Source organism: Bactrocera latifrons, unplaced genomic scaffold (genome assembly GCF_001853355.1).
Source record: "Bactrocera latifrons isolate USDA-ARS-PBARC rearing strain unplaced genomic scaffold, ASM185335v1 scaffold_105, whole genome shotgun sequence".
NCBI lineage: Eukaryota > Metazoa > Arthropoda > Insecta > Diptera > Tephritidae > Bactrocera > Bactrocera latifrons.
In genome coordinates, this window is record NW_017534464.1 from 834,087 (window position 1) to 861,951 (window position 27,865).

Below are 27,865 nucleotides of genomic sequence, written 5' to 3' on the forward strand. Positions count from 1 at the left end.
GGATGAAAGTATTATGTAGACAACCAACGAGTTCACAGAAAATTAAACATTTTCTTTAATCAATTTAAATTATAATTGATTTAGCTAATTGAACGAACATACTATGCTACGAGTTATTATCTGCTTTAATTTCGCCAATTGTACATTAACTCATAGACACAAACGCGAGTAGTTAAAGAAAATAATGCGGTACTAGTCTCACAATGATCCTGAAGGCATTATGCCTTATATAAAAAATATGTATTTATAGAGTTCCCGCGCTTTGCTAATTAAGAAATTAGATAATTTCAGTAAATTAACCTATATGTTCCTAATTGTGATAAATCTACCTAACAATGAATCAATTAAAATCAGTATTAATTGGCAATAAATATTTGTAAAGCATAATGTCTGACGACATAATCTTACGAGATTCGTTGTGAAATCACAGGCAATGAAATGCCTTCACTACATTATGGCCTTTAGGATCCACACGGTGTTCCTCTTGCAGTTGTAGTTCATCAATTCAAAAAGTTTTATAAGTCTTTCGAGGCATTGCTAATAAACCCGCGACCGCTAGTTGCAATTCTTTTCTTATACAAAGCCTTGTTTTCGTTTGGAAAGCACTCTACAGTCTGGCAATCTCGCTCTGCTGCTATGTCTACCAATAAGACAGTGACCTGATAGCACTCCTGCTAGAGTTCGTATGCCATTTTTAATCGTAATAGTCGTTGCTTATAGTTCATATGCCATTCTTGTCATCTTTGCGTGCTTGTTGAACAAATATGGCATTTTTCTGACCGAGACTCCGCAATACCTATAACCTATAATTTGTTTATTGAGATTGCAAATATCTTCGCACTAAAAAACTTGTGAAATTGTTCAAGGCGTGAAAAATCCGTATAAAAAGACGGAGAAAAATGGTCGAATATTTTGCAAATGCAAGAAATGCCCTGAGTGCACAGCGCGCGCCATTACGAGATCGATGGTTGTGTAAAATGAAGATGAATAGTGAAAAGTAACCAATAGAGTAACTATTAAAGATTTTACAGGATATTCAACGCATAAAAGCCCCTAATGAATCTCCTCACGAGATTCATGCGGCAAAGGTTGAAGCTGAAGAGGCTGTTAAATTGAAAAATATATACTAAAATTCGAGCCCGGGAACATCCAGAAGCTCCGGCATTTCAGATTTGTGAACGTCTCTGCAGCAAGTTCCTTATGGTATCTTATCATAATTGGCAGAGAGGATAAACCTCGTTAAGACGATTCAACCTCAACGATTGAGGAATATTCCGACGAATCGAAGAAGTTTCGAAGAGCTTGGTGACGTACCTTGCAAGTTCAGAAATACTCTAGGAGGAACACAATTTCTTGTTTGTGATTTATGAAATGACGATAATGCAATTGAATTAATAGTGAGGCTTCTGATTTTTCCAACGAAAGAAAATTTGGGGCTCTGTGCCAGAAGAGAGCAGTTGATGTAGAGCAGTGGAAATGGAAGAGGGAAATAGAATAGAAGAGAAATTTTGGAGTAGTAATAAAGATCCACTACCTTGCTAAATAAATTTTTACAAGCTGCCAGCAGTTTATACATGCATTTCTTTTCGTATAAGTCTAATTGCACGCTGGTGACTGCAAGGGTTAGTTAATAGACTTTACAGCTAATAGGAAAATCTATTTACTTTCTTAAGTGATACATCGATTATGAAATTAAATAAAAATAGCACCTTTTTATCCTCCTGAAGGCACTACCAGATTTAGATTAAAAACGAAAAATATGTACAGCAGTAAAGGATATTCCTTTAGAGCCGTCGAAAGGCGTTAGTAGTTCGAAAATTATTTACTCTTTCTCCTCAGACCTCTTTAATGAGAACACTTGACAATTATTGTGCTAAACTTTGAACTAATGTTACGTGACTGTACTTCAATCAATTTTGTATGGATTTACTAGAAACCCATGTACCATATTATACTTTTCGATTTGCTTCCTTTTTGGGGTAAACCGATATCACAACATAAACACTTCAAAATTTATTTGCCTTGGAAACACACAATAATCGCACATTTGACCCTCCATCAAATTAATGCATTTAATAGCTGTTATCCATAGCTTTCCAAGTTATTACTCATATTTTCACCAACAGCTAATGTGTACTAATAAAGATTTATTTCAAATTATTTACCATTACAGGCATTACAGGCAACACACACACACACAAGGAAACATAAAGTTGCTGCCACACGAGACTATAAAGCGACCATAGCTTAGCATAGTTGCCAGCGCAACAACAACAACATTTAATTGCAACAACGGCAAATTGTTTGTGCACACAAACGTTTTGCGGCACTCAGCGCACCCCAGAGCTGGGCGCCTCATTTGAGGCACGCGAGTTAACTACCAGTTTGGCGGCAATTTTTTCTATAGATCGTTGTTGTAGTTGGGTGTTTGGGAAAAAAATCACAACGGAACATGAACAGCAATTAAGTGCGGCAGCAACAACAAACGCCCACAAGCCACTGGAAACGACAAGTGAAAGAAGCAAATCAATGCAAGCTGTGCGCCTACATACACACACACACACACACGCGCGCGACTAAGTGCCACATGTGCAACTGATTACTTCAAGCGCCGTTGTTTGCTTATTGAATTCGCTGCTGAARAAGAAGAAGAGGAACGTATCAAAAGCGAAACAAAAACAAAAAAACGCAAAAAACTGGCAATTAGGCGCGTGAGTTGACCAGTAGCCAAGGCAGCGGCAGAGACCAACAACCGCATTGCGGTCATAAAACGAAGCGACAGCGACAGCGACAAGAAAATAGCGAAAAATCGCAACATAACCTCAAAGCTAGCAACCGCAATAAGAGCGTAATAATAAAGCTACAAATAGTTAATACACACACGCGTGCAACTTGTTTGCATTTGCCTTAAATTGCCGCATTTAATTGCAACACAAACCACAAACCAGCTGCACGAGATATCCGCAACAGGTACACAGCGCCAGCGCCAGCACCGCCAACAAAAACAAGCGCACAAACACGGCGTGGCGATTCCGAAACGAATTAGTTCAAGCGTGTGCGCACATGTTACGATAACAACAACAATAATAACAACTGAGCAAACATATTTACAACATATTTGGCGCAATAATCGCCAATTGACTAACGGCAAGTGCAACGACCGCCACGCGCATTGCCGACGCCGCCATCACCGCTGCCACAACCTTGGCCACGACAATTGGATTACCACAGCTGGTTTCACTATTTCGATTTTGATTGCTGTTGTTGCACACATACACTGCAGCGCTTGGGGCAGCACGATTTTGGTGTTTGCAAGTTCAAGCGCAAACGCAAACGCAAGCGGCAAGTTCCGTTCAATTAGCGAAGCGCGACCATAAAGAAGGCGACGGCCGCAACACGCCAGAGCGTTTGAGCAGCACGCGAGCAGGAAGTCCGGGCAGGAACCAAAGCATGTGCAAGTCGCATATGCTGCGTGACTAAAGCAACGTGTGAAGTTGTTGCTGCAACTTTGTTAGCCGAAACATTGCAGAGGTTGTCAACCTGCGGTTTATGGTGCGCGCACTCCTCAACAACGCCATAACGCTCTAAGTAATGCGAAGCGCTGTGTAGCAGTGACATAAAAAGCAACGGCAAATATAGTTGTTAGTGTATTTAATTTGCGCGTAACCTTGATCTTGCTGGACGTAACCATAGTGCCGCTAAAGTGTACTTCCGCGCGCCTTGTTAGCGCTGAGCGCCAAATAAGCGCGTTGCTGCAGCTTTTATATATTACCACACCCATCACCAAACAGTGATTCCCCAACGCTTCAGCACGTACCACTTCCACCTACTGTACCTGATCCCATATCAACTATCAACGTCGCGCCTTACACGTGCCGCGCTCAATGTAAAATGTTAGCAATCGCCAAATGGAGTCTGCTAGCTACAATTGTTAACAGTTTGCTGTTATGCACTTTAGCCATTGAGCGACCACCAGCGCTGGCCCACGTAGGCAACGTAGCGTCACAAACCGCATCCGCGCATCAACAAGCAACACAAACGACGCGTAATGTGCGCGAAAGCACAGCGTATAGCGCGCCGCATACGTCGCTGTTGCAGCAAACATCATGGTTAAATACAGCCCCAGCGGTAACAGTGGCGCCTGCCGCGGACAGTCGACGCACCGCGCGCAACCTTTACGCGCCCTTCAATACCTTCAGCAAGTTGGATGAAGCGCCCTTTACCGATTGGCACCGACGCGCCGATGGCACAGTGGTGCAAACTTTTGGCGCTTATCGTAGTGGACGCTCCCTTGGCGGGGTCGCGCAAAAAACACAAGCGCAAATGCACAACGCCGCTGCACAACGTCGCTCTGACGTCATAACTACCGTCGAGGTGATACCAGCACCTGGCATTGAACTTTCCAGCAGTACAAACAATGCTGCGGCCGGTAATGTACCCATCACAATACCGAAGCAAGTCGTGCCTGACGCAAATGCCGCAGCAGCCGCGCCAGTCTCTGCGCCAGTCATAGTGAATGCCACGCGCAGTTCACGGCAGCGCAACTATGTCTACATACCGCTGCAGCAGCAAGCCACCAGCACAACATTACTGCCAAAACGCAACAACAACTCTTTTGGTTATTTGGGTCCACCAGCGCATGCTGTCGCAGCGGCTGTTCAAGAATTCGGCGAAGAGTTATTAAACGCGCGCACAGATCGGAGCGATTTAGCGATTGCGCCAGCGCCGGGCGCACCAATCACATCCACAGACAAAGCCGATTTTGATGATGAGGATCCGGCGCGTCGCAATGGTTTCAAATTCCCGAGTTACAGCCTCAAACCAGCTAGTCCTTTCTATCCACAAGGTTACCGCGAGGATAATCCGATATTCACGGAAACCACAGACTTCGAGGCACCTTATAGCGAAGACGCGCTAGCGCAGGACACACGTCACACGCGGCAGCTCATCTATGAAAACAGCGACGCCACACCGATTTCACATCCTTTCGAATTTCCCGGCTTGATGTCCAATAACAAGCCACATACTTTAAGCTCCGCTATCGCTGCTGGTAAATTGTTTCGTGAAGAGGTCACCAAGTTTGGTGATGTGAACGGTCCCATAACAGCAGTACCACAACGTCCACAACGCGGTTTGTTCTTTGGTGATACGGAATTTCGTACGGGCCCACCACGCCCATTTGTGCCACAGAAAGCGTTTAATGAATACGTCGGACCGAATGGCCCCGTCGATTATCAGAGTTCGCGAAAGAGTCGCTTTTTCCCCTTCAAATCGTCACGCAGCCCTCGAGTCGTCTTCCCTGTGAACGATAATATAGGCACAACGGGACCTAGTGGTACCGGCAATGGCGTATACTTTAGCGATAGTGTTGCTTTCAGGTAAGTGGTTGATATTGTTAAAGTTAGTCATGTAAAATCTTTTAGTGTTTCTGTCATTTGGTATTTGGAGTTGCTAAAAACCCGGTGGGCTAATGCCAAAGTTTTTCTCGTTAAAAACCTGTTAGGTTTTATAGTTCGTTCACCCTCCGTCATCATTAGTTTGATATGGTAAGAGCAGTTGAGACGATCCCTCTTTGCGCTGGTCGGCTTTAAGCGCACTGGCTTATAAGGGCACGCATCAATGCTTACCTCACCTTGGAGATACCTTTCCAGAAGGTGGATAGCGCCTCTGTGTGGAGATTCTTAATGTGTGACCTGGTCTACGAAAAGGGAGCTAACGTGCGAAAATTTTTGGATTCTATCACGTGAAAAAGCATCTCATCTTCCATCCGAATCAACTAAAAAGTGAAAATTGATTTTTTGACACCTAAGCCCCCTTGCCCCCTTTCCGTAGACCAGGTCACATGTATGTAAAATTAATTAGGGAAACCTAAAACGGCATCGATCTTCTCGAAAAAAGGCAGATGACTCGGGTGGGTACCCATCACTTAGAAGACGGAACGACCTTCTGATAAAAGTTATGAGAATACCTGAGTTCCTCCCGAAAAGGGAGGAAAAATATTGCGAGTTGGCAGGTTAGGGAAGGTGTTAGCTCGAAAAACTAATGACGGTGAGCTGAGTGAATTAAGACACTTTGTCCGTCCGTCTGTCTCGTCTCTTAATTTTTGAAATATCTATGTCGAATTTTGCATACGATCTTTTCCCACCAAATAGTTGCTTATTTGTCTGGACCGCCGATATCGGACAACTATATCATATAGTTTCCATATAAACTGACCGAACAAAATCAAATACTTGCATGACCAACTTTTATTGTGAACAATTTCCGACGAAATTCTCTGGCGTTATTTCCTAGATAACTTACCTCGACATTCGAATACTAAGTGGTCAGGGTCTAGTAAGATGGAGCTGACAGATCGAGATTTGTCCCGCACTGGCAAGACTACACTGTAAGCATCGGGGGTCTATACAGTATGATATACTGGCGGCGGTATCGATAGTAAGGCCGCAGAGTCTGTTGCCGTAAGCGCAGACATCGCGAAGGATGATTACTTCTCCAGAGCCTAGGGAGTGAATCCCAGCTGGTATCGCAAAGGACCAAACCTGGTCTACGCGTGGCTTATTGGCTAACAGATTAACCTAATGTAACCCATGTCGATATTAAATACTAGAACCCCGCTAGGTGGCGCTGGAATGAAAATACTTATAAATCGCTTATTTATGGACCGATTTCGTTTTTTMAAAAACAAAAAAAAATATTTTAAAGATGAAACAGAGTTATTGATACGTTAAAGGCAAGTAAGAGGAGCACACAATAAAACTAGAAAATCGACTTGTAGACTACTAAAAATTATTGAAACATTTCGAAAACGATTTCTATGCTGCTTTGATCCGTCAAATTTAAGAATCGTCTTATAAATGAATCTACTTTAATTATATATTGACCGTATGAATTAATTTTTTTAATATCTTTAATAAATTCTTCAGAGATCAAAATTTCGGTATCAACGATTTGGCCGCCATTCAAGATGTACGCAATGAATTCAGTCTACAAGATATTGATGGCACATCCGAAAGCAGTTTGACGGGCGCTCCATCATCGGGTACATTCAAAGAAAAAGGTAAGCGTTCCCTTTCGTTACACACAAAAGCTAACTTCAATCCACATTTAACTTCAAGTCACAAATGCGTACTTACATAGCTAGATCTATATGCAGATATCGAAGAAAAAATACATAATAGAAAAAAAAACTTCTCAACACTCTTCCAACTTGCGCTCTCTAATGCTTTTAGTTGCTTTGTGCACTTTTAGATTAACTCGAAAAAGCTTAAAAATTACAAAAAAATAAATAAATTAATTATTGTATTTGAATTCTTTTTGGCATGGAGACCGGTCTTCGCTTTCAGTTGAAAAAAAAAAATAAAAATAATAAAACCAAAACAATAAATTAGAAATCCACATTATATACGGTGTCTTAGATTGACTTGCACTCATGCTATTTATATGTAAATGTTAATTTTTCCACACGCCACTTTCTCTCAGTCGATATCACAACCGAACTAGAATGTCAACACCGCGGTGGTACTTGTGAGTTTTTTCTCGGTTGTTGGATGAGCGGCGGTCTACTGCAGGGCACATGTAATGGCCTGCTACGCGGTTGCTGTCATCGCACAGCCAAATCGGCTAATCTACGCACCTCCGATTTTGTGGGCAATACCATCGATCTGACTGATCTTCCGCATAAAAACTATGGCCCGGTTAAAAATGATGCCAGTGAGTTGTGAACGCTTACTAATTAGGCCTTACGTCATTTACGTAATATTGCACGGCGGCATGTGGTGAAGTATGGCTTGGAAATGGCTACAAACAAACTTAATTTATTTATATATATATATATTTGCAAACACATATGTTTGTTTTGTACGGTTTTATGCGGGTTGCACAATCTTTAGCGTTTGAAATTATCTTGGCGTTTAGGTGTTAATGGCGTTAATGGGGTGATGTATATGCGGAGTTCTTGTAGATTGTTCATTAGTTTCATTGGATACAGTTATTTGTTACAAGAGAGTTTAGTTTGTGGGTTTGAAGGAACGAATTGTGTGAGTACTCTGTTAGTAGGATGGTTTATTTAACCGTATGCCCAAATCGGGTAATTTTGTTTGTACAACTAACTTTTGTATATACATTAAAACACATACTAAGTATATAATGTAGATTTATTTGGAATTATCTCAATTTGAACTAAATAGAGCACGGAATAGTAATCAATTATGGATTAGCTAAACTACTGTGGGCAAAAAAATAGTAAGACCTTGTTCAAAGTAATCCCTCTCGGCCCAATACACTTGTGTCAACGTTTTCTTTTGTTCAATATTCGAAAACATCTTTTATGCGTATAGCGATTGACTCGGTTTCTCCGTAGTGGATTGCCGAATAGCCAGATGTCACGCGAAGCTAAATCAGGCGTATTTTCAGCCTATAATTCCGATCTATTGCTACGAATAGCTTCGAGCAAACGACATATGACACTCAAATAGTTTTCTTTGTTAACAGTTTGGGTCGGAAGGAATTTGGAGTATACCATACCTCAATAATCGAAAAGAACTATCAACATAAGCTTGATTTTTGACCTGCTTTTATGTAGTTTTTTCGGAATCGGCTTACGTTTGCCAAAATATTCGGTCGATTGAGCGTTTGTTTCAAAATCGTAAGTATAGATATTTTATTTTGTTCACGTGTTGATCAGCAGTTGATGTTGATGGCCGTCTTGGATATGATTCGTCTTCAAAGAGTTCTCGACCCTCTATGGATAATTTTTACCAATCAAAAGCACTTGCTCGAGACAAATAATTATCACCGAATATCTTTTCAAACTTTCTGTATATTTAGGCACCAGAAATTTTAGACCGCACACAAAATTTAAGGTACCCTATTTCTGTATACTTTAACGTAAAAATTTGCCGAAATTTAGAAAGTCAAGCGTACTCGTATACTAAACACTAAATATTATTTTGATCTTACATTGTCACTGACATATTCACGCAATGTTTAAAGTAAAAAGTCTTACTACTTTTTGCCCAGTGTAACGCATTAAAAATGTGGTAAAGTCGTTTTGAATTAAAGAAAATCGAGAATAGTCAACGACTATTAGGTCGCCGAAGATAGGCGCCACTGTTTTTTCTTTATTATTTTGATTTATATAGAGTAAGGCTTAGTCACTTTACACTCATCTAAGGTTCTAAAAAAAAATCATATATTTTGATATTTTGTATCGAAGAGAAAATTTTCTGTTCTTCTAAATGAGTACAACAATAATAAATTATATTCATCTTCTTAGTTCAATGAACGATTTGCAATGAGTTATGTACAATTCGCTTAGTTTTTCTGAGCCAAAGCGAATATATCACAAAAAATATGAAGTGTACTTAGCATCGCGTGAAGCTTTTCAAATTCCTGATGCACATAACCCCGACTATCGAAAAAAAAAACAATCCTCATCACCTTGGTTTTTGAGCGTGCTTTTTGGAGTTTGGTTTCGTTTTTTCCCTCCATTTCGATGATTGTTGACTTGTTTGCATTATAAACTCATAAATCCTTGTCTCGTCGGCAGTTATAATGCTCTCCGTGAATGTGGAATGGTAATTCACACGATCAAGCATGTCCAAAGAGATCTGTTAACGATACACTTTTAAAAAAAAACTTCAGCTTTATCGGGACGAGTTGAGCAAGGCATTTCGAAACCAAAATATCCACCAAAATCATTCGAAAGAACTCGTGAAAGATAACGAGCGCGATCTAATACTTGTCTACCGATTTTCAAACACCACATTCTTCACTTCTTCAAATTAATATTTTCGTCAGTTGAAGAGGGCGAAGCTCGTTCAGAACGAGGCATGTCTTTAACAATCTCTCGACCGTCTTAAAAAGCTTTATACCACTCGTTGGTTTGAATCACTGTAAGCCTCTTCCAACATTCGTAACCGTACATGAAATTTGGTTAGAAACAAAAAATTTTAGACAAACTCCTAGTTCGATTTTTATGCATTGTAAAAATCGCAACGCACTGCTGAAGTGTACCGACTTAAGCAGCTGCTGTAAACAAACTAAATGCTAGATTGGGCTCATAATTGGCATACTTAGTAACTAAGGACCGTTCTACCAACACAGCGAAATAGATTTTTTTGGAAAAATCATTTACCCAGAAACTTAATTACAAATTCCAGATGCTTTTTTCTGGCAGCGTAAAAATACATGCGGAAGAACTTTCGACCAAAAATGCTCTAAAAATATGTTCCTTTTTTTATTTTATTTTTTTGTTCTCCAGTAGACCTGATTTGATTAGAAAAGTAAGTAAGGAATGCAACGCGACCTAGGGTTTATTGTATTCTCTCCTGATTCACAACGTCTCAACTAGCCACAGCAAATTTATAAGTTTCAATATACTGCTAGGTGCCATTAAGGTGATGTGAGCGCTATTTGGGAACATGGATCCAAGGGACTAGGCAAACAATGAAAAAATATTTATTAGAGTAAGAAATTCAAATTTGTAGTCAAAAATTACTCGAACTGGTATTTGATTTTTATTTTATTAATATTTTGCTTCAGAGAATTTTTTAACACAAAGAGTTTAATGAAATTAACTGAAGTTTTTGAAAAACATTGATTGCCTTTCAGGAAGCTTTCAGTTTATTTGAGTAATTTACATTTTTAGTAGCACATAAAATGAAACTGAAGGCTGAAGCTAAGAAAACACTTTATAAAATATTTAAAAAATAAAAAAGTTAACAAAAAAGAAAAATTATAATATTTAAAAACATTCTAAAATAAAAAAATAACGAAATTTTTTTTTTTTTTTATAAAATAGTAGTTTTGGTTTCTTGCGAAATTTAGTCTCATTATATTATACTTAGAAGTTAGCCGATAGAAATTGAGCCATTTATTGTTCAAAAATATATATGCATAAACTTATTTGAATATAAAAAAATGTTGCATGAGCATGTTTTTGCTACAAACGTACATTACGCACCGAATTTAAGTTATAAACTCTAAAGTACGCACGCTAATAGTATGACACAAGAAATTTATAAACACAAATACAATAAAATATGTTAAAAAAAAAAAACATAATAATATAACTTAATCACATTCGATTATATTGCATGCAATAATTGCCTACTTAGTTGGAGCATTGCACTCAGTTCGGCAAAATTAATTAATTAATACAACAATTTTAATAACATGTTGTAGTAGTAGACCAAATACTCATATTTTACTATAACCGATTGTTTTAAGGTCCCACATTTAAGTATGAAATCCTTTCACTAAACCGTAGAAAAAACAACAAAAAGGTAGAGTTCCCTTCAAAAACCAACGAACCGTCCGCTATTTCAACAAACCAAATGCTTTCTACTTACGATTAACAATAAACATATAAACGCCTTGGCCTGCCTACATACCAACAAATATCTATAGATAAATGCAAAATATATTTATGTATACCGTTAAGCCACTCACCCGTGCGCTGCTGCATGCCCGTTACGCGCCAAGCTCTAATGAAAAAACGAAATAATTAGTGCAACAATTTGTGGCATGAATGCCACTACTATGTAGACGTACTTTATGCAGCGCGTGTTTACTGTATTGTTTTTGTAAAAGTTTTGCTGCGAAAGCACGCGCCAACACCGCTAAGCCGCGTCTTAATGGTAACAGTCGCTTGTTAGTATTGTATTTAATGTTGTTTTTCTTGTTGCTGCTGCAATCGCGTTACTAATCCCTAAATGGTGCCGAAGTACGCCGCGCAGTTCGTACATCTGTGCGGCATAATTGCAACCTTCGTTTGCGGCTGCGGTTGGCCAATTTGTTGCGGAAGATCAGCGAGTGAGTGGCGCGCATGCGCCGAGATCGAAACGAAATTATGGTTAACGATTTCGAAAACCAACTGCATTGCACCGAAAATTGATTTTGTGTTACTTTACGTTATTATTGTTATTGCTATTACACAATTAGTTGCTTGTATTGTATTGTATTTTGCAAGCGCGCCCTGCCACCCAACAACAACTAGCGCCGCTTGCTACACATTTGCACTACTAATGCTCTGCCGCTCTCACTCATTTACATATACAAAATTACGCTCTCATTAATTGCAACTATCGCTCGTTAAATGTGAACTTCGCTTTCCACCACTCACCACCAACCACCTGGTCTTTCCTGGTCTCATATACTCGTAGTTGTATTGTTAACGGACATTTGCTTGTAGCTTGCAGTGTTAGCACAAAATCTCATATCTCTTTCACCATCCACCAAACAGAAATAATCATAAAGAAAAAATATTCACAAAAATTTTGCAAATTTTCCAGGTTGCGGCATTTCGCTGGCCAAACAGGCCGCGCAACGGCGCATAGTCGGCGGCGACGATGCCGGTTTCGGTTCGTTTCCCTGGCAGGCGTACATACGTATCGGATCCTCGCGGTAAGTATTGACATACAATTTTTTATTTGCAAAACAATAATAATAACAACAACCGGAACTGAGCGTTTCCGTCATAAAATGGAAAATTAACAAACACTCACGTGCACATACACACAGATAAATATTAAAAGATTGAGCTCGTGTGCAAAGACGCCTTAGTAGCTGCGAAGTGGCTTCGCCAAAATGCACAGCGGTTGCATAATCACTAAAGTTGTTTGAATTTTGCTAAATATGCAAGTAAGTGATTGCTTATATCCCGTCTGCAACACTTTACAGCTGCGTTGCATAAGCGGCGCGTCACAGTACCTTGCCACAAATAGAAGCGCAGGCGCTTTAAAGCATGTTCCATAAGTAAAATCTAAATGTCTAAATAAATATATATACATATATGTATATAAATTCATGAGGTCCACCCTATCCTATGCACATGTTGACCTCAACAACACCAGTCAACACCAACAACAAGCGTCAACTAGTTTTAAGTTTGTTTACCAATTAATCACCACCCATGCGCCTGAAAAAAATCGCGTGCCTTGTGTTAGCTGGAAAATATTAGTTTCCATTTGTCTGCACATGCTTTCATATTAATTTTCTTGCATCTTTATTATTATTGTTTTTTTATCTTCAACTTTTTTTCTTAAATCTTTTATTTTCATTCACAGATGCGGCGGTTCATTGGTGTCGCGTCGTCACGTCGTCACCGCCGGTCATTGTGTGGCACGTGCCACACCACGGCAGGTCCATGTCACTCTCGGCGATTACGTAATCAACTCTGCGGTTGAACCATTGCCAGCTTACACGTTCGGTGTGCGTCGCATCGATGTGCATCCGTATTTCAAATTCACACCGCAGGCGGATCGTTTCGATGTGTCCGTTTTGACGCTGGAGCGGCCGGTGCACTTTATGCCGCATATAGGTGAGTGTTGATGCATAGTTTTGAAAATATACCTATAATTTTTTGCGAACTGACTTTATTCAACATTATATACCAAACTTATACAAAAGGTTTAGATAAACTCATATCTGTATAAATTTTTTCGAATCAGTACTTGTAGTGCGGAAGTATAACATCAATTTCTGTAGGGTATAATATACTTAGTATTGTCACTTTTACAAATCTTAAAATATATACATCAAGGACAAGTTCGCAGAAATCCCCTAAAAAATCAGAAATCTGTATCAAGAAGAATGATTATATAGACCTGATCAATGTCAAGACTTATTCAACATGATCTCCACAAGAAAGCATACCATTTGTCAACGGTAATCTTCAAACACGAACATGAAGCTAATTATGCTTAATTCAGTGGCACGCGGTTAACGACCATGAAAGTATTCTTTCTTCAGATGAAAATATATTTGCACTGTTGAAGAAGTTTTTAGTAAGCAAAATGACAGAAAATACGCAAAAAAACAAAAAAAACACACAAAGTGGCAAATAATGTTAGGTTGCAAGGGTTCAACGTGGTTACTATCCAGTTATTATAATTGTATTGAGGAGAGTCTACTGCAAAGGCGTTACTTATCTTCACTTGTGTGAAAAAGGGGTTTAATCTGAGGCAAAAGTGTACTAGCAAGATGGTTGGAAGGCATGGAAAGTATTGGTTTGAAAGCAGCGGCTTGAAAGCAATATTCTTGGTTTCAAAGCTACTGATGATTTGCTGTCTGGAAGCGCAGATTTGCAGATCTTGGACTATAGTTTGTAGTCGGTTGGAGAACATGTCCTGTAGAATACCCAATTGAGTTTGGAAAATCTCAAAAAAGCTTTATTTAGAACAGCGTCGTCAATATCAATAGAAACTGTATGCAATTATTGATGAATTGCCGAATGATTTGAGGGCATGAGGGAACGTATGCGGTGAGGATTTCAAATAAAAATTTGTAGATCGATCCAATATATAAAATATCGAATAAATTTCATTTTATTAAAACAATATATTTTAATTTTTTTATTTTTCGGAATTAGTAACAGAACTTATGACAGGACTAAGTTATATCAGAAGCTTAATTTTAGTTTAAATAATATTTTTTTTTTTATTTACGAAGAAAATGGTATCGAGCTTTTTTTTTCAAGTTTCTAAGATAAAATGACGAAGTGATCTAAAGTGACTTAGGGTTAACAAAAATGCAATCTTTATCTAGTAAAAAAATTCATAGTATATCCTCAAAACTAAGGTGGAGGGAAAAATCGTCGTTAAACAGAGAGGAAAAGAAATAAACTATATTATTTTAATATTATTAGATTTCATATATGGGCTGTCTCTTTAAAAGCAAAATTTTCCTAAAAGCAATCGCTGTCAAACCAGCCATCAAAGTAAAAGTATTACTACAACGTATTATAAACATCAGAACAAACTTTACAAGTTGTGAAAAACATGCCTGCTTTAAGGGGTAGTTAATTGAGTGAAATTGGCATTTTTGGAATGTAGGAATTTTCGAAATTTTGCAGGGGCCCTTACATAAAAAAGAATCTCTTCAAAATGAACGTTGAAGGAAGTTAGACAATTAGCGTTCCGCATTATTTTATTGGGAAAAGCTTTTGCTAAACTAGCCATATCTAGAAAGATGGAAGTACCATAAATTGAACATCCAGTACTTTGGAGTGCATCACACCACAATAATCGAAGAAAACTATCAACATAACCTTAATCTTCGATCTGCTTTGACATGTTTTTTTGGCTTCGGCTCACCTTTACCACGATATTTGGCCGATTAATCATCTATTTCCAGGCCGAAAGCATAGTAACATTCTAAAACTATTTTTGGGAATGGTTTTCTCAGAACTTTCCGATATTCCAAAGATTGTCAAACATCAATTCCTTTATTTTATTTTATTGCTGATCATCAGTCAATGTTGATGACCGTCTTGGACGTGGTTCATCAACGCGTTATCGGTCTCTCTTTGAATGATTCCTACCAACATACTTGCTCGTGACAAACAATTATCATCGAAGGCCTCTTCCAACGTTCTGAACGTTTCGGTAGCAGAAATTTGATTCCGCACACAAAATTTAATGAAACTTATTTGTTGAATAATTTGACTCATCATAAAAATCGCCGATTGCATTTTTTGTATTTCAGAAAAATGAATATTTCGAAGTGGCATTTGGCACAGACGTCACTGACAGTCATATCAACCTAGAAATATTTCCACGAATGGGTTTTCACGCGAAATTTAAATTAAAAAGTCTTACTATTTTTGCCTACAACTCTAAGCCAATTTTCGATTGTTTTAAATGTTTGGTTAGAAATATACATACAACACCATTAGTAAATTTTTGGATTTTTATCATATCGCATTTACGGCTCATTCTTTTAATTATTTTTTTAGTAGTTAGTTAGTGAATTTTTAATTAATACTAAGATACTCTTGGATTACCATTTTTACTTCAATTTATTTCATTTTAATCTCATAACCATAACAGCGCCTATTTGCCTACCGGAGAAGAATGAGGACTTTCTTGGAAAATTTGGTTGGGCAGCGGGCTGGGGTGCCTTAAATCCTGGTTCACGATTGAGGCCGAAGACTTTACAAGCCGTGGATGTGCCAGTGATTGAGAACCGGTGAGTAAATTTAACTGCGTACTTATAATTTGAGGAACATTTTAATTTAATGGAGCAGTAATAAAAAATAAGAAAAAAAAATTTATATATATAATTTTAGAAAAGGAAATCTAAAATTTAGAAAATAGAAGATTAAAACTTAGGGAAACATTATTTTGTATTAAAAATATAAATGAATTGAAATTTAAAGTCTTGTTTAGAGATTTTGTACATATCGTGACCTAAAATGCAAAATAACGTAACATCACATTTCATAAGTTTACAGGCGAAGGAAAATGATATAATACAAACGACTCATATTGTCAAAAAATTCTAGTTTTTAATACAAAATGGTTATATATTGGTTATAAAATGATTATATATGGTTATATCTGACAGCGGAAGTTGAAAGTTTTATAATACATACATATATATATATATATGTAACATGCTATAAAAAATCAATTTCGACTATTGTTTTGCATTTTAGGTGACGAGATACACTATTGATACCTGCAATGTATTTGAACTTGTATCCATTAGTTTTTTTTCTCTATATTATATAATAATTTAAAGCAGCAATTCTGCTTCTATAGTTTTTGGTGCACAGTTTTAAAAAAATAATGCATCTTAATTTTGTATATTTCCTCTCTTCAGCATTTGCGAACGCTGGCACCGTCAAAATGGCATCAATGTTGTCATCTATCCCGAAATGATGTGCGCTGGCTATCGCAACGGCGGCAAGGACTCCTGTCAGGGTGACTCTGGCGGACCGCTGATGCATGAGAAGAACGGACGTTGGTATTTAATCGGTAAGCAAATCGTAACTAATATCCCTGCACAACATTTGCTAATTACTCTGTTCGTCTCTGACGTAGGCGTGGTTTCAGCTGGCTACTCGTGCGCCTCGCGCGGCCAGCCGGGCATCTATCATCGTGTACCCTATACGGTAGATTGGATATCCTACGTCGTCGGTCTGACAACGAATGTGTAGTAAAAGTGAATCATCTCAACTTCACTTACTTCAATTCTACTGCGAAATTGAAATATTATATTTTAATACCGAATGTCGCAAACTAAAAATGCTCAAAACTTTCACATTTATCGATTTCTTATTTAATTTTTCAAAAAATGATTTCTACAAGCTTTCGCTAGCCACTTTTCTATTTTAGTTTTAGTAAAGCATATTTATTTGTAGCGTTTCACGATTTCACATCTTTTTCGAGTTTTGTAAATAGTTCTTATTTTATTTGAACACATTCTTTGTTTGTTGTTGGCATTTGCACTCACTTATACATATATATTATATGCTAATGTTGGATAATCGTTAAATTAATTAGTTAAGCGCATAACGGGTCATTGCTTCATTTAAGTGTAAGCTGTAAGCTGTAAGCACAGCTTTGTATTTATATTAAAAACAAATGAAAATATTTATAAATATATCACCTAAGTGAGCATATAAATATATATATTTAGTTATAGGTTTGTATATTTAATATACACATACATATATATTTGTAATTAGTTGCATATAACGGTGGTTTCTTGTACTATATATACTATTTAGTCATAATTTTGCACTTAAATGCTCTGCAAGTGAAAGCAATAAATATAAATACCTGCATAAGTACATATTTACGAATGTGTATAGCTTCTGTAGTGATGTAAATAGTATGTAGAGCTATTAATTAGTTATTAATTTTTATATAATTTATATGTGAATTAAGAAACAATAAATTAAATGGAAAATAACTTCTTTAACTTATGTAAATCTATGCAATTATTAAAGAAACTGCGTAATCTTTTCCCAATAGTAGATTTACACCGCAATCCCAAGCGGTGGGTGCTTATTTCATCAGTTACATATATAATAAAGACAAGAAGTAGTTTCAATAAAACAAAGTCAGCAAACACCATATTATAATTATATTCATAAAATAATAATTTCAATATTATTTTAGGTCTACAAGGTGTGCCCCCAAAAACAAACTGGACGTGATAAAATTAACTAATTGAGCTACCAAAAATTTATGTATTTATATATGATCGCGTTGATTTTTAATACAATTTTCAGTCTTGGATATTAAACAAATTCATGGAAAAAAACACAGGTCATATGTAATTAGATAAACCAGAGAAAGATTTAACATGGTACGGATCTTACGGGCCAATAAGTATCTAACCTTGGCTCTCCAAAATATTTGAAAAATGGTTAATATTAAGGATCTCTGTTTTTCTCCATGAAAACATTACAACACGCATCAATTCGAGTTTTGCGCAAAGCGGTAGAACTGCACTGTGAAACACTTAGATATAATAACGACATTAGAAGCGCATTCGAGTACAGAGTTCTTGATGTAGCTCAGGCATTCGATAAGGTGAGGCTTAAAAAAGTTTCAAATATTATAATAACCATATTTTCTTTCATTGTCCTATATAAAATATTAGAAACTTATCAAAGAAATAAAAACTTTACTGTTAAAGTAGCTAATTTCACTGAAGAACTCCCGATAAAGGCTGGTATATATGCAGTGTACTAGGCCAAACACTATCCATTAAAAAGTTAGCATTTGAAAAATACATTCATCTTTTTTCATATGCATATAACTTCAACTAAATGTTATGCCACATGCTAAATTTCCGTCACTTCAATAACAGAAAAATGTGCAATTGCTCTAAGTTTAAATACATTACTGTCAGTAAAAAGTATCAAGGCTTTTTAATTTAAATTTCGTACAAAAGCTTCGTCAAAGTATTTTTCCTAGGTTGGTGTGACTGTCAGTGTCCGATGTACCAAATGTCACATCGAAATAATCATTACTGCTTAGTAGACACTCGTCTTTCTGATGAGCATAAAGTGCATTCGGCGATTTTTACTTTGAGCTAAATTATTTAACAAAGAAGTTCCATTAAATTTTGTGTGCGGAATCAAATTTCTGAAGCCGAAACGTTCGGAATGTTGGAAAAGGATTTCGGTGATAAGTGTTTTTCGGGAGCAAGTGGTTTTTGTTGAAGCCCACAAAAAAAAAAAAAAACAAAAAAAAAAAAAAAAAAAAAAAAAAAAAAAAAAAAAAAAAAAAAAACATCAGAGCAGGTCAAAACTCAAGGTTATATAATAATAATAATTTTGGTTTAGGCGCAAATAATATAGGCAGCCACAAACACTTTGCAGACAGTATTGAGTGATCTGAGCCATATTTTAATTCCAACTGAATTAAAAACAACAACTGTGTGTAAGGGGTTAGACCAGCCATATAGCCCCAAAAATTTCATAATTTTCAAAGTTTTTTCTATGAGTCTGAATAAAGGAATCTACTTTCTCTTGTTTTAAGCTTTATTAGAACTGAATTTGACTGTGTAAAAAATTCATAGTGACAATTGATATAAAACGGCTAACCCTCTGTATCACCGCTATCGTGGACACCGTACAGGCGCCGGTGATTCTAAGATCTCAAGATCAAAATTGAATTGTGTTGGTAAATCCTTTTTTTTCTGTCTGATGTTCTACATCATTTGGTATTTACTTGACAACTTGGATTTTCATTGAAATCACAGCTAGAAAATCGTTGACAATATTGCATAAGTGTTTTGGAGAATATACTTTATCACTAACACAAGTAATTGAGTGATGCAAAGTATTCAAAGAAGGTCGTGAAGTCATCGAAAACCGCATCCGGGTCCTGCATGCACTCCTGTTAATGACGATAAAATCGAAAAAGTGCATGAAACCGTGCTTTACTATCGCCATGTGCCATTAAAGAGATGGCAGAGAATCACAACTTCTCTTGTGGATCAATTCAATGCAATTTAATTCATATTTTGGGTAGGAAGTCAATGCTATACTCTTACCAAAATACTTGAATGCGTCACCACCTCCTTTGACAATTGTGACTGATTTTCTGGCCAAAAATGACGCGAGAGTCATTGCTCAGCAACCGTCTTTACCAGATTCGGCTCCCAATGACCTTCCACAATTTTCAAAACTGTACTTGCGTCTTCCTAAGCTTAAAAAGTGCCTGAAAAAAGTAGTCCACTCAATTCGCGCTATTGAATACCTTGCGACGAATGCAGATGATGTCGAAGAATAAAGTCATATTTTAGTTAAAAATAAATTTCTTTAAGTTAGATTTGTGAATTTAGTTTATTTTCGATGTGTTATGAAATGTGGAAGTGATTAAATATCTAATTTAAAAGAATGTGCTACACCAGTACAGACAAAATTTCAATATTTCAAGCATTGTTTTGAAGTGGTTATTGCTCTCAAACCCTTATTGCGTTGTTTTCTTAAGCCTCAGATTGTAAAATCAGATAACTCTGTTTATTGTTTTCTTCATTTATCAAATTCTGCTCGTTTGTCAACCGGTTTCTGCGTAGAGTTTTGCAAAGATTGAAAACTTCATAGGTTATTTTGTAGAAAATCACTGAAAATAAACATAGATTATGTGATAAAAGCAGTCCAAAAGGTACTTCAGCTCTCTACTTATGATCATTGAAAAGGAGGCGAGCAACAAAACGAAGATTCTGAGGTCTATCAGCAAGCTGGAGACAGCTATGTACAGGGCGATATGAGCGAAGAGCCCAAATATGAAGCCGTGAAATAGCAGCCAAGGCAACATAAGCTTGTGGTTTAGCTACAATTTCACAATATAAAAAAAAATTAATTTTAAATACCACAAAATGTTGAAATGCGACTAACCTTCGCAACGCCGGTGAGCAGAAACATATTCATAAGCACATTGATGGCGGAGAGGAGATAAGCGCTGACGCTGACCGTCAATAACACTTTGAATGAAATTAACGCATTAACGTTCAAATTCAGTGTAGTTTTAGTTATTTAAGGAGCGCAACCACTCACCCCGTCGCAACATTGCGCATGAGCGTTCCATTTCGGCGGATCTGCGCAGCACCAACAGCAGATAGCGCACCACATCGTGATGCCACTGCATGGTCAATCCCGTGCACAGCAGCAGCGTCGTCGAGGCAATGATGCCCATCCAGCCGATAAATGTCACATTTTCGCGCAAATTACGCAATTCATCATTCGGCGCATCCACTGCGACTGCGGCGGCGGTTATAGTGCCGATTGTGGAGGTTTTCTTCGGGCACACCGGCGCTATGGGGTCCTTGCGATTGGGCTTCATTTGCGCAGTTTCGCAAATGGCTGCTTTTTGCTGTTATTTTATATTTTTTTTATTTATGTACTGATATTTTTTTCAAAAACTAAAATTACTTCAAATTTTGTTCAATTAAATGAAAAAAAGAATTACGATTTCAAATTTTAGACAATCACATTTGAATGATTTCTGACTTTTCTGTAGTGAAAAGTTTTCCAAAAACTATTTTCTAGAGGTGATGTGGGAAATTTGTGAATATTGTCAATCAGGCAGGATTTTTTTGGTCATCAGTGTGTATAAAAAGAACGATCGTCCAGTCGGAAGTATAAATGTAGTACTGAGTTTGTCAATTATTAAAGAAAGAATGAATAATCCAAAAAAATAATTTAGAGCTGACAGCAGCGTTACTTGAAACGGCTGGTAACTTTTCAATATCGACTACTTCAAACGCCTAAAAGTATGTAGTAAAGAAGTTATGTATGCAGCAAAAGCTGTCGCCGCGCGTCTGTAGCAAATTTACAGTGCCGGACATTAAAATATGGCTCAGAAAAAAAGTTTTGAGTCACAAACATAGGCAAACCGTTATTAAATTAAGAAATTAGAGTGAGAAGTATAAGTAAAGTACTCATCATTACAACAAAAAAAAAAACATCGTTTTATGACGGGTGATCGAGGTAGAGGTACGTTTTTTCAATAGGCTGTCATGTTATTTTTGTTCAGTATTGTTTGGCATTCATCATGGGGAGACTTACGCCTGAACACGTTTACAAATCGTTCAACTTTATTACGAAAATTTCATGTTGTGCAAAGATTGTGTTTCGCTCAAATTATGGCCAACATAATGGGCCTTTTCTGCAACACCATCACCCATCTTTACTCTCAGAATTCATTATTGAATAATATGCGTTCGAATAGACCACGTCCAGCTCGCAGTGAGGAAAATAAAGCAGCCGTAGCCGAGAGTGTACACGAAGACCGTGGTGAGTATCGATATCTCAAATTGAAAGCGTACAAAATACATAACAATTGCTTCGAACTATGTACTCTTGAAAAGTTCAATGAAGATCCGACGTTTTCAAGCCAAACTTTTTCAGTGATAAGGCCTATTCTGGCATTTGGAGTTTTGGACGGTTTGCTGTAGTTTGTTGACCTGTGGAATCAGCGCTCTATATTACATCAATGGCGACCGTTATCATGCCATCATAACCGACTATTTGATGCCAGTAATTTAAGCTCGTGATTTTGGCGGCATTTTTTTTCAATAATTCGGCACCACTTCCCACACATCGTATCAATCAATGGATTTACTGAGAGAACACTTCGGTGAGCAGATAATTTCATGTTTTCTTCGGGTCGATTGGCCACTAAGATCGTTACGTGTGGGGATGTGTAAAGTCTAAAGTATGTGCCGACAATCCCGCTTTTTGGACTTGGAGCAAAACATCACACGGGTCATTCGCCAGTTACCGGTTGAAATGCTCGAGCAAGTCATCGAAAATTGGAATCAATGGATAGACCAACTGAGACGTAGCCGCGGCCAATATTTGAAAGCGCAAATTTTCAAAAAATAAATGCCAAAGAATGTTTTATCGAATGATAATACACATTTCCCATTAAATTTGAAGTTGCTGGGTTTTTCCTTTAAAAAGGTAGGGAACCTCGAAATGTACCAACCTTTATATAGAATGGTTTTGTCCTCATCCGATTTATGGAGATATTACGGCGAATAACGCATTCGATGGAACGATGAGCTGTGTGAGGTATATGATGACATTGACATAGTTCAGCGAATTAAAAGACAGCGGCTACGTCGGCTAGGTCATGTTGTCCGAATGGACGAAAACACTCCAGCTCTGAAAGTATTCGACGCTGTAACCGCCGGACAAAGCAGCGGAAGAGGAAGACCTCCACTCCATTGGAAGGACCAGGTGGTGAAGGACCTGGCTACGCTTGGAATATCTAATTGGCGCCACGTAGTGAAAAAAAGAAACGACTGGGCGCTGTTGTTAACTCGGCTATAATCGCGTAAGCGGTGTCTACGCCAATTAAGAAGAAGAAGCAGTTCCTAGGATCTGCGACGCCTGAAAAGGCCCTCTTGAAAATGCTGATTCCGCAATCTCTGAAGAAATTGTTTATCTCGGCATACTATAACCAATAGCTGCCATATGAACTCAACGATCGGAATTCAGTTCTTGTAAGGAACTTTTGTATTTAAAATTTTGTGGTAAATTTCATTGGACAAGATTGTAGTATTCTTACTGTCAATGTTTGTGGAAAATTGGTTCCTAAGACTTAATATAAATTAGTTATTATTTTATTTTAAATATTAGCTTGTTATTGAAGACTACGAGCTTCCACTGTATTTAACAATACGATTCCACTCTTTTAGTTAACAAAAACCTTTTAAGTTAAATTGTCCACATTCTATTTTCTTCCTCACAACTGTGCATATTTGAAAAGAGTTATGTCCACAGATTAATAAAAGCCAAGAAGACCTACACATTTGCATTTACCTTCCACATTTTTTTCTTTTATCGTGTTATTAAAAATGCTGCTAACAAAACATAGAATTACCATAAGAATAAAAAGATTATTTAGAATATCAATAACGAAGAGAAAGTGCAATTATACGCAATCAAGTTAAGCTTAAGCGCGTTACGGCTATAAAGGTTCTTAAACTGGCGGCATGGCGCGGTACAATGATGAATGAAAAGTACATACTTGTGGATGAGCAAAGAATGCCATGAAGTACTGATGATGCGCAGATAAATGTGAAATCGAAATTTAATAAACTCTCTTTCGCTCTCTTACATGTAAATATACATATGTGGCATCATATGAGAGGCTATTTAACTGCATATATCAGAGGCTTGGCATTAATTGTTTAACCAGTGAGTTATTATAATGAATGCAATTAATCAATTTGTCAAAATTTAATATTAAATTTTTAAATCAATTTTTATTGGGATATAAGTTTTGCATATAATTAGTAGCACTTACCGCTCTAGTTTCCGATAGGCATGCTGTTCTGAATCTGAAAGGGAAGACAAAATTTATATTTTTTTAATTTTTTATAAATTTGAAAAATGTAAATATTAAACAATAAGAAATTTACAGCCGTACTTTAGAACAGATTTTGACACAATAAAATAACTTTCAAACTTTTAATTTAATTTCAATTTATTAAAAATTAATCATTTATTCTGAATGTTAATTACAAATAAAAGGCTGTTAATACTAAAAAACAAACTGCTAATAAAATATCAATCAAAGTAATGTTGCTTAGTTTACGAGTGAAATTTCGAATTTTGGTATTGTTCAATTTTCAAAGAATTCTAGCATGAAATTTACTTTTTGGGAGAATTTATCAAGTGTATTCTCCAAATATACGAGTCACTCTCCTTAGCAGTCTAAAATTCACTGTCGAACTAATACTGATAATCTTTCATGACAAACAGAAAAATAGCAAATAAGATATGTCCTTCGAACAAAAATCTTAAATAACAAAAATTTAGAAAATTTTAGAAATCACTAAATAATACCAATATATTTAATACAACGAACCGATTTCCTCGGACTTTTGAAGACCAAGTTTAAGAGCTTTCGTTCGCTAATTATGAGGTAAGAAGCCATATACACCAAAAAGGGCAGTGCCTTGCTAGTTCTTCAAAATCTTCCTTGTTAGGTAGTGATTAGAAACTAAGTGGTTATATAGAAACTAAAACAAATTTTTATACTACTGCGATCAAATTAAAAGGCGAATTTGGATCATTTCATCTTTTTCAAAGTAATCCTCTTCTGTTGCAATACCCTTATGCCAATAAAATTTCCAGTCATCATAGCACAAAATTCTGCGTCGTGATAGCCATCAGAGCCTTCTTTGAATCAGCTTTTATATCCTCAATTGAGTCAAAACGGTGCCCTCGTATTTGTCATGTGAATTTGCTGAATAGCCAGAAGTTACACGAAGGTCAATCAGTTGAATGCGTTGGGTGGGGCACGATATTAGTAGAAAGTGTGCCAAAATGATCACGAATAACTAATACAGTATGAGATGGTGCGTTATCGCACTTCTTTGTGCAATAAATTCAGACATAGTAAAAATCGAAGAATTCACTTTTAGAGCCTCACAAAACGACGTGTATCTCAAATACTAGTTAGTTTCCGCAAAACATTTCTTTCGAACACTCCTAAGGCCGATCATCGAATAATGTCATTGTTCATGCCGCCGCACCATATTGCACTACTTATACACGTTGGTCTCTGTTCGTCGAGAGAGGACTTTACTTTTCAATTGTCAATTCAGTGCAAAGTAGCATCTGTTGGCAAGAAAGATATGAATGATTGATATGACTTCAAAGTTATGACGGTCAACAGCGACGTCTGAGCCAAGTCGCGAGTTGGACGACTGACTGGAAATATTTCGTCTTATCTTACCAGATCCATTTGCTTAGCTTCTTTGTCCAACAGCTGTACGGTCTTACAGAAAATGGTACCTTCTCTATTTAGGTTGACGAAGTCACATGATAGGGAGTCTTATTGTGTGATGTTCGGAAATGTTCCTCAAGATCTTGATTTAACTTTTGGTGTTGCCTAACGTTAACATACACAGTCGTATTAGCTTTGCAGGAATACCAAGTTTAGACAAAGCGACATGGAGGCAGTCGAAAGCGGGTTTATAATCGACGAAGAGTGGTGTGTGACGACGACCTTTCTTTCACGAATCTTTTCCATAAAATGGCGCATACTAAAAATCTGATCGACAGTAGATTTTCCTGGTCTAAAGCCATACTGATAAGATCCAATCAGTTAGTTGACGGTTAGCTTCACGGTTAGCTTCACACACTCCTTTTATCTCACGGTATTTGGTACAGATTGTGGGGTCTCCCTTTTTGTGGATTGGGCAGAGCACATTTAGTTTCCAATCGTCGGGCATGCTTTCATTCGACGATATCTTGCAAAGAAGCTGATGCATGCACAAATACTTTTTGCTAAATTCGATAAAACTATTCAAATACTTGTAGTTATCATCGTTGATGATTTGTCCGATGCTTAGCTATTAAGTTTTTTCCAACAAGAATTATTCCGAAGTCAGGAAAAAGTAAATAATATCTAGAAATCTCAATTTCTGTTATTAAATTGAGACTGTTTTCTTCGCGATTTCGTCCTGCATATAATTTACTAAAGCTTTTACAAATTACTTAAATTATATATTACATTTTAAAAGATTTTATTAATTTGTGGACTTTGTAATCGTTATCATAGGAATAAATTTTTCGACAGTTTAAAAAGTGCTTTTGAGGTTAGGTTCAACTATAAACCATAGAAAATTCTGTGAATCATCATCACAGAAATGCTTCATACAAATTCGAAATATAATATTTAATCAAAAATGTAAATTAATATTCAATAGATTCAAATCTATTCCACAATATTTCTCAGTGTACTTGAAAGTTCCCACTATTAAAAATAAATGTAAGTATCTGCAATTCGGCTACTGCTAATTTACTTATTTATTTATACGTGCATTGTGTTTGAACGACACCTTATTCACAGCAAGCGCTCATTGCAACACAACGAGATAGTGATTGCAACGAAAATTTCATAATCGCAATTGTATGCTTTTTGGACATGCAACACCTGTTTTAATCAGTTGAGTACATGCCCATTTGTAGACGAGTGGAAAAGAATTGAGAAGAGCAGCTTTGGGCGCATCTTCAACTAATTACATTAAGTGGTAGTACACACACAAACTGCTCCTTAGACACGGCATTCAGCTGAAAACTCTCAGTACGCGGCGCCGCACGTTGGTGAAACATGTTGCTGAGCTGTTGGCGTTGTTGTTCTTACTAGTGCAACAACATAGTTGCTTAGATTGCTACTTATGGCATTTCCTCAGCAACAGGTTGGCGTAACGCACAATTAGCAGACACCAAACACAGCAGCCACGCCGCAGCGCTGAGCATCAGCGGCAAGCTGCAAGATCAGTTGGATTCTGTCGTTTGACGCGTTTGGTCTGATATTTTGGCTTTCTTTTATCGTAACATTTATTCTTTGTGGCGCTGAAGACTGCTCGTTAGTGGCGGTGTGTGTGTGTGTGTATGTGTGTTTCAAAAGCTAAGCGCTGCGGTTGTGGCTGGTGAAAAGAACAATAAACAAGTGGTAGTGAAACCTTTCTAAAGTGATTTAGAAAGAATTTCATGTAATTTGGGTGTCAGAAATATTTAGAGACTTGTACGCGCATGTGTTAGAGTGCTTGAGTGTTATTAAAGTGAAATTTCATGCACGCGGTGTGGGCAAATTCTTATAAAAAATAACAACAAAAAATTGGTGTTCACATATAGTTTTGTTGCTTTTATTATTGAAAGTGCGGCAAAAGTAACGGTAAAGTGCTGTGAAGATTTCTAAGGAATTCAAAAAAAATATTATTATTTGAATAAATCAGTTTTGAAAACACAAAAATATAAGTAAATACATATGTAAGTATATGTAGAAATATTCATATATATTTAAATATATTTATACGTAACTCTTTTCAATATTTTTGTGCTTAAAATTTTTGATCCTTATAAACTTTAGAAATTCATAAAGCATCTTCTTGTTATATCAACGAAGTATAAGCGATTACATACATCCTTGCAAGTCAGTAAAAGCCGTATTTTTGCGATTTGTTTTCAACGAAGCATTTTATTTAAAAAACAAGTAAGGAAGGGCTAAGTTCGGGTGTCACCGAACATTTTATAGTCTCGCATGATAAAGTGATAATCGAGATATCAGGCGTGGTTGTGAACCGATTTCAC

The 27,865-nt window shown here is 36.9% G+C and overlaps 2 protein-coding genes and 1 long non-coding RNA gene across 6 annotated transcripts in view; 1 reads left to right on the forward strand and 2 right to left on the reverse strand.

The window, feature by feature from the left end:
- The window catches only part of LOC108969488, a 42,829-nt gene extending 25,171 nt beyond the window's left edge, over positions 1 to 17,658 (forward strand). Inside the window, exons 3-9 of the mRNA XM_018934242.1 lie at positions 2,174 to 5,378; positions 6,927 to 7,060; positions 12,297 to 12,408; positions 13,071 to 13,324; positions 15,834 to 15,972; positions 16,609 to 16,763; positions 16,830 to 17,658. Of these exons, the coding sequence (XP_018789787.1) occupies positions 3,892 to 5,378; positions 6,927 to 7,060; positions 12,297 to 12,408; positions 13,071 to 13,324; positions 15,834 to 15,972; positions 16,609 to 16,763; positions 16,830 to 16,945 (2,397 nt within the window). The 5' untranslated portion in view covers positions 2,174 to 3,891 and the 3' untranslated portion in view covers positions 16,946 to 17,658. The remainder of the gene's footprint in view (positions 1 to 2,173; positions 5,379 to 6,926; positions 7,061 to 12,296; positions 12,409 to 13,070; positions 13,325 to 15,833; positions 15,973 to 16,608; positions 16,764 to 16,829) is intronic.
- LOC108969568 overlaps positions 1 to 27,865 on the reverse strand; it is a 281,944-nt gene that overhangs the window by 65,688 nt on the left and 188,391 nt on the right. For all 4 annotated transcript variants that reach the window (XR_001993411.1, XR_001993410.1, XR_001993406.1 and 1 more), the window contains one exon: positions 24,066 to 24,099. This is a non-coding gene — a long non-coding RNA (uncharacterized LOC108969568). The remainder of the gene's footprint in view (positions 1 to 24,065; positions 24,100 to 27,865) is intronic.
- LOC108969535 lies at positions 20,074 to 21,244 on the reverse strand. Its single transcript, XM_018934312.1, has 4 exons — positions 20,807 to 21,244; positions 20,648 to 20,733; positions 20,432 to 20,582; positions 20,074 to 20,372 (listed from the first exon to the last, which is right to left on the reverse strand). The coding sequence occupies exons 1-4, from the start codon at positions 21,090 to 21,092 to the stop codon at positions 20,236 to 20,238; spliced, it is 660 nt and encodes a 219-aa protein (XP_018789857.1). The 5' UTR covers positions 21,093 to 21,244; the 3' UTR covers positions 20,074 to 20,235.